Source organism: Euphorbia lathyris, chromosome 6 (assembly GCF_963576675.1).
Source record: "Euphorbia lathyris chromosome 6, ddEupLath1.1, whole genome shotgun sequence".
Taxonomy (NCBI): domain Eukaryota; kingdom Viridiplantae; phylum Streptophyta; class Magnoliopsida; order Malpighiales; family Euphorbiaceae; genus Euphorbia; species Euphorbia lathyris.
Genome location: NC_088915.1, coordinates 57,515,429 through 57,521,189, shown reverse-complemented (window position 1 = coordinate 57,521,189; position 5,761 = coordinate 57,515,429). Strand labels below are relative to the sequence as shown.

At 34.2% G+C, this 5,761-nt stretch overlaps 1 protein-coding gene across 1 annotated transcript; it reads right to left on the bottom strand.

Annotated features, from left to right (window-relative positions):
- Window positions 1–455: 455 nt before the first annotated feature.
- On the bottom strand, window positions 456–3,560 carry LOC136233698 (GDSL esterase/lipase At1g29670-like). The gene is made up of 3 exons (XM_066023407.1): window positions 3,552–3,560; window positions 790–1,060; window positions 456–700 (listed from the first exon to the last, which is right to left on the bottom strand). The coding sequence occupies exons 1-3, from the start codon at window positions 3,558–3,560 to the stop codon at window positions 471–473; spliced, it is 510 nt and encodes a 169-aa protein (XP_065879479.1). The 3' UTR covers window positions 456–470.
- Between the last annotated feature and the right edge of the window lie 2,201 nt (window positions 3,561–5,761).

Sequence of the window (5,761 nt, the reverse complement as noted above, 5' to 3'; positions counted from 1 at the left end):
GGTTTCAAATAGTTGTGTTATTCTTAGGCTTTCCACTAAACTTAAGGTTTTGGTTCAAATGATTTATTGATATGGTATAGTTTCTTCCACCAAGTGGTCAAATGAAAAAATACGCAATTCTCATACACACTTCAAGCTCATAAAACATTTACGTACAAGGAGTGTCGTGTGGGAAATAATAATAAACCAAAAAGAAACTACTAAACGTATATACTCTTGAAATAAAATATGTGGGTTTTTATTGAATTGGTTTGCTCAAATCTTAATTAATACAAGTGAATTACACTTAATAAAGTACACTTTTAAAAAAGCCAAAATCTTGACCCACATTACATGATTTGAACTTAATACCCAAATCATATAAAACTAAACAATGCTTATGGAATTTGTGGACTTTTAAAGCACACAAAAAACAGGCACAACAATTAATATCAATTGAACAATAAATATATTTATTCATGTATAATATTTTAAAGGGTGGTCTGAGCTAGGCGGCGGATATCAAATGGGTAGGCATCATATGCAGATTGAGCACTATAAGATCTTCTTCCGATTACCACATTTGTTGCCTCCGATGGGTGAAATGCATCCCAAAACACATGTTGATTTCTATTTTGGCATAGAGTTTGCAAGGGTAGACATGTAATTTGACCATTGTTCCTCCCCACTCCACAACATCCCGCATTTGTTACCGTAAAACCTGAAATTACATACATCGGGTTAGATTGGGCTTGGACAAGATAATTACATAACAAACCCGATTGGACCCCAATCGGGCCATGAACATACCGTATCTTGCAGCATTGTTGATCATATCTTCGAAGATTCCATAGGCATTGATGTAGATGAATTTGGAATCAGGAGTGTTGCCATTGAATTGATTAACAAGAGATTTGAGTTTATTGTTGAAAATCTGATTAGCATTGTTAATTCTAGCCACACAGGTTCGACCGTCTGGGCTATTTTGGGCCAATTCACTTGGGCTACACCCTATTTGACCCAATCCAATCAAAGCAAACTTTCTCGCCCCGTAATTATACAAATTTTGCAAATTAATTACCTTCACATGAGATTAACTAATTAATTAATTACGAGGGAATTAAAGGAAATTACTAATTTACCCTTAGTTGTTCGGTATACTGTTGGATGAGAATATTTGCCCACTGTTGATAGCTCCCATTTATATAGGGTTTTTAGGATTAATTTAGTTTTTTTAATTAGTTTTTAGTTAAGTTTCTTTATTAATTTGATAGTTTTTAGTTAAAATTAGTATTTTCCATTATTTATGGTATTTTCGGTGTTTTCATGGTTTTTCAGGACTATTTGAGCATTTCCGAACCAGACCCAAGCCTATTGGAGCATTTTCGGATTATTCAGGGACCGTCAAAGCACTTTTGGAATTCATCAGGGACCATTAGAGCACTTTTCGGAAGCCCAGGGACCTAAACAGATAAAAGCCGGAGCAAAATCGCCCCATTTAGGACCTGTCTCGTCGAGACAGGCTCTTGTCTCGACGAGACGAGGCAGGGAAAGGCGCACCAGCGCTTTCCCCCTTGCTGGAATGCGTGGATTTGGGCTTGAAGCCCATTAAAACACTTTATAATAGCCCATTTTGCCCCGGGAGACATTAGGGTTTCTCCCTAACTCTATAAATAGGGAGCTAATCTTCATTATTCGGGGGGAGTCGTCATAATGTAGACTAAAATTTCAGAATAGTTCTTTTTGCTTTTTAGATTAGATTTCTAGCTTTCTAGGTTAGATTAATTTTAGTTTTTATTTCTTATTCAAGAACAATTGATGGGAGAAGCTCCAGATCTTCTATTTTTGTAATCGGATCAGACAAAGTGGGTTTTAGATTTCTATCTCTCTTATCTTTTGCTTTTATATTCAATTGAAGATGTTTTTCTATTATTCCTTTACTTCCTATTGCTATGATTAGTTTGTCTATGAATTAATCCCCATCCAATTTGGGATGGGGATGAAATTGATTGTATGAATATGTATGATTAGGGATCTAGGACCTTTGATTGATCAGTTTATGCATGCTTAATGCCTAGAAATTGTTAGGAACGGGATTTATGCTAGAATGAACATTGATAATGATCAACTAGCATGTTTATGTATATAATGTGCTTAATGCATGTGACCACGGATTATAGATAGATGAGAACCTGACCACGGAATCGTCTATACCGAACTTGTGTTAACCTGACTTCGCTAGAGACCACTAGGAATGAGGCTTTGTGGCTGAGCTACGGCTTTAGCCTTAGTTGTCAATAAACCTAATGCTTTGCATGACCTAGGGTATATGCCTAATCAAGCCGTCACCCGAATGCATGTGAATAGGAAGGACAATACTGATCACATTAGTCTTTCACTTAGGATAATTACCTTCAAATCATTGGTAAAACATAAATCTGAACTCCCTAAACCTATACATAGGATTTAATCAAAGGATTCCTCAGCCTAGATTGTGCCATCCATTAATTCACCTTCTACCCTGTCAATTGTTCACTTTATTTCGTATCTTTATTGCTTTTGATTCGTTTAGTTAGTTATTCACAAACCCAAATCTTTATCCAGCCCTCTAAACAATTAGATCATTCTAGGTAGATTTACTAGTTGTAACAAATAGTCTTTGTGGTTCGATCTCGTGCTTAGCACAATATTACTTGTTGCAATAGGATACACTTGTCCTATTAAATGCTATATACTTTACGAGCATCAAGTTTTTGGCGCCGTTGCGGGGGACTATTTTGATTATAATTAGATTAAATTTGCTTGAAACTATTTTATTTATAATTAGATTATATTTCGAAATACCCGACAACAACACCATCAAGTTTTTGGCGCCGTTGCCGGGGACTATTTCGATTATAATCTGTGTAAATTGAATAGGGTTGAAATAATTGTTTAGATTTGTATCACTACAAAAAAGGGTCTATTACGATGCAAAAATTTAATATTTAACGACACTTTTCAGCGTCCCTAAATGCTTACCTACGTTTTTCAAAGCGTCGTCACAAGTGTCAATAAATCGCGTGTCGTTAATTTTAACGACGCATAAAACATTGTGTAGGTAAATTTAATCCGACGACATACCGCATACAAGCGTCATCATGTTTCCAACACTTACAATTTTAGCGTTGTGGATTGTTTTATATTATTTACATTCAATTTTAGAAATTTTCACTACATTTTAATAAAGCGTCGCAAAGTGAACGACACGTAATATTTATTATGTCGTTATTTCGCTTTAGAAAATATTAATAGCGTCTTGAATATTACAACACTTTAATTTAACAGTGTCTCTAAATTCACGACATTTAATTGAAAAATATCTACATTTAACTATATAACTATTATTACGTATTCAGTATAACATCTTTGATACATTAATTGTGACATTTCAACTAACATATTAACCAGCATTAATTTTATCAGTAACAAGCTTCATATCACAGTGTTTCAACACAGCCCTAATTCCAGCAGAAGAGATAGAATCCACAACTGCTGGAATTAGGGCTGTGTTGAAACACTATGATAATTACAGTTACCATCTTGCTGAACTGGGTAAACTCATAACAGATCCTCAGCACAAAGATGAAGTTATCTCTCAAATTCTGATGGAAGGAGGTGCAGAGAATGGAGGAGTGGGTGTGTTTCAAATGTCGATTGAAACTTTGAGAAAACAGTTGCAGAAGTTCAAAGATTCTGATCAGAAAAACGAAGAGAATGTGGTTCTCAATCAAGATTTGGGCGAAATGGATGATCAGAAAAAGAAAGATGATGAGGCGCAAGAAGTAGAGAGTAAGAACAAAGAAGAAGTTACACCGGAGACGAAGGAGGTGCAAGAAGTAGAGAGTAAGAATAAAGAAGAAGTTACACCGGAGGAGGAGGAGAAGGCGCAAGAAGTAGAGAGTAAGATAAAAGAAGAAGTTACGCCGGAGAAATTGCTCAGTAGCCTCAAAGAATTGCTCTAAAGGTGCTTGAGATTAAAAACAAGAACACTTGAACAAAGATGATCACAAGACTTGGAGAGATTGATTTTGATTTGGAAAGATATATAGAGCATTATTAGCATGTTTCTTTTTTGATTGTTCTTTTGTTTTGTATTGATCAGATCAGATGATCATGATCATATTGTTGGTATCATTTGAATATATGCTTCTTGTTTCATGATTAATACTGTCTTTCAATCTTTGAGATGGATCATATGAGAATAAAATCAGCAATTTGAAAAGAGGCACATTATAAATAATTTCATTTTCTGGTGAAGTGTCTATAAACTCCTTACCAGAATTCATTGATGATTTGAATGCTTCTTGTTTGATGATTAATTGATGCTGTGTTTCAATCTTTGAGATTATATTAATTGCAAAGGTCTGATGTTGAACGGAGAAGTAGCTAGTCTACTCTGGTATTTCATATATATATATATATATATATGATCTCCATGTTTGGACCTTAGAATTAAAGTATACAAAATATGTGTTGAATATTAAGTCAAATTATTAGAATTTGATTTTTTAACCATTTGTTCTTAAAGGAATTTAATATCTTATCAACTAATTACTTGGTCTGAAAACTCATACACACAAATACTCATTGTGTACAAGTAGATATTGTTTTTTTCAGTCCAAATCCAATATCTTCGTGTTCAGGGTTTTAAAAACTTGTCTTCATGTATTTGATTCATATTTTACTAACAAGGCTCAGTCACTTTTTCCATTTTCGATGTCGGATTCAATTCATCTCTGTCTCCATCATCATCGCTAGGATCGCTCATTACTTAGACCTTCTATTCCGATGCAACCCACTCCGAACCGAGCGTCACCCACTCTGAACCGGATCGTTACACATTAGATTAATAAAAGGGTACACACTCATTCCATCTCCATATTGAAATTCCACTAATAACTAATAGAGCTCTTAGGATTTGGATTCTAATCAATTTAGTGTAAAATTGATTTTGGGATATTTATCAATAATATTATTAACTGTTTAATTTTGAATAGATATTAATAAAATAATTGTAGGATCGTTTTGGTTCAATTGTTTACTATTCATTGTTTATTATTAACCGATTAATTACAAGCATGGTAAACTTATAATTAATGTTGTTGTTAATGCGTAAAAAAAATAAAACAATATATATTACACAACAGTGAAAAAGAAAAGTAAAAATCCAAAGTCACAGCGAAAAGCTCAAGTTTACATCCTAGGGAGTTATGAAAATTATACAAAAACAAAATGAATATAACCATGATAATAAAAAGAAGGGAAAATTACAAAACTGAGTCAAATTGGAGGCTCATTTATATATTTAACTCATTTACTCAACCTACTACATATCTAGACTGATTTTGTGTGAATTTCCCATAATACCCCTAACCTTCCCACTTCCCACCACATCGCAAACGCCCGCTCGCTCCCCCTATCTCCTTGGTTACGCGGAAAGTTGCTCCTGAATAAATGATTTGAAGACTTTTGATCTTCCTTTCTTCCTTTAAATTGCACGAAATCTGCACCATTTCGTCAAAATCACAATGAATTTCTCTTTTTCCTCTCTTCATCTCTTGATTCTGCAACTTTCGAACCCTAGAAAACGAAGTCATGGTTCTTCATCTTCATGTTCGTTACTTGGTTTCTTTCTTCTTCTTACCATGTTAGAAATGGTTATTCTATGTTATTTCCTTCGTTTTTCCCATGTTATCATATTGTTATTGTCTCTTTTGGGGGTGAAAGGGGCGAAAAATGT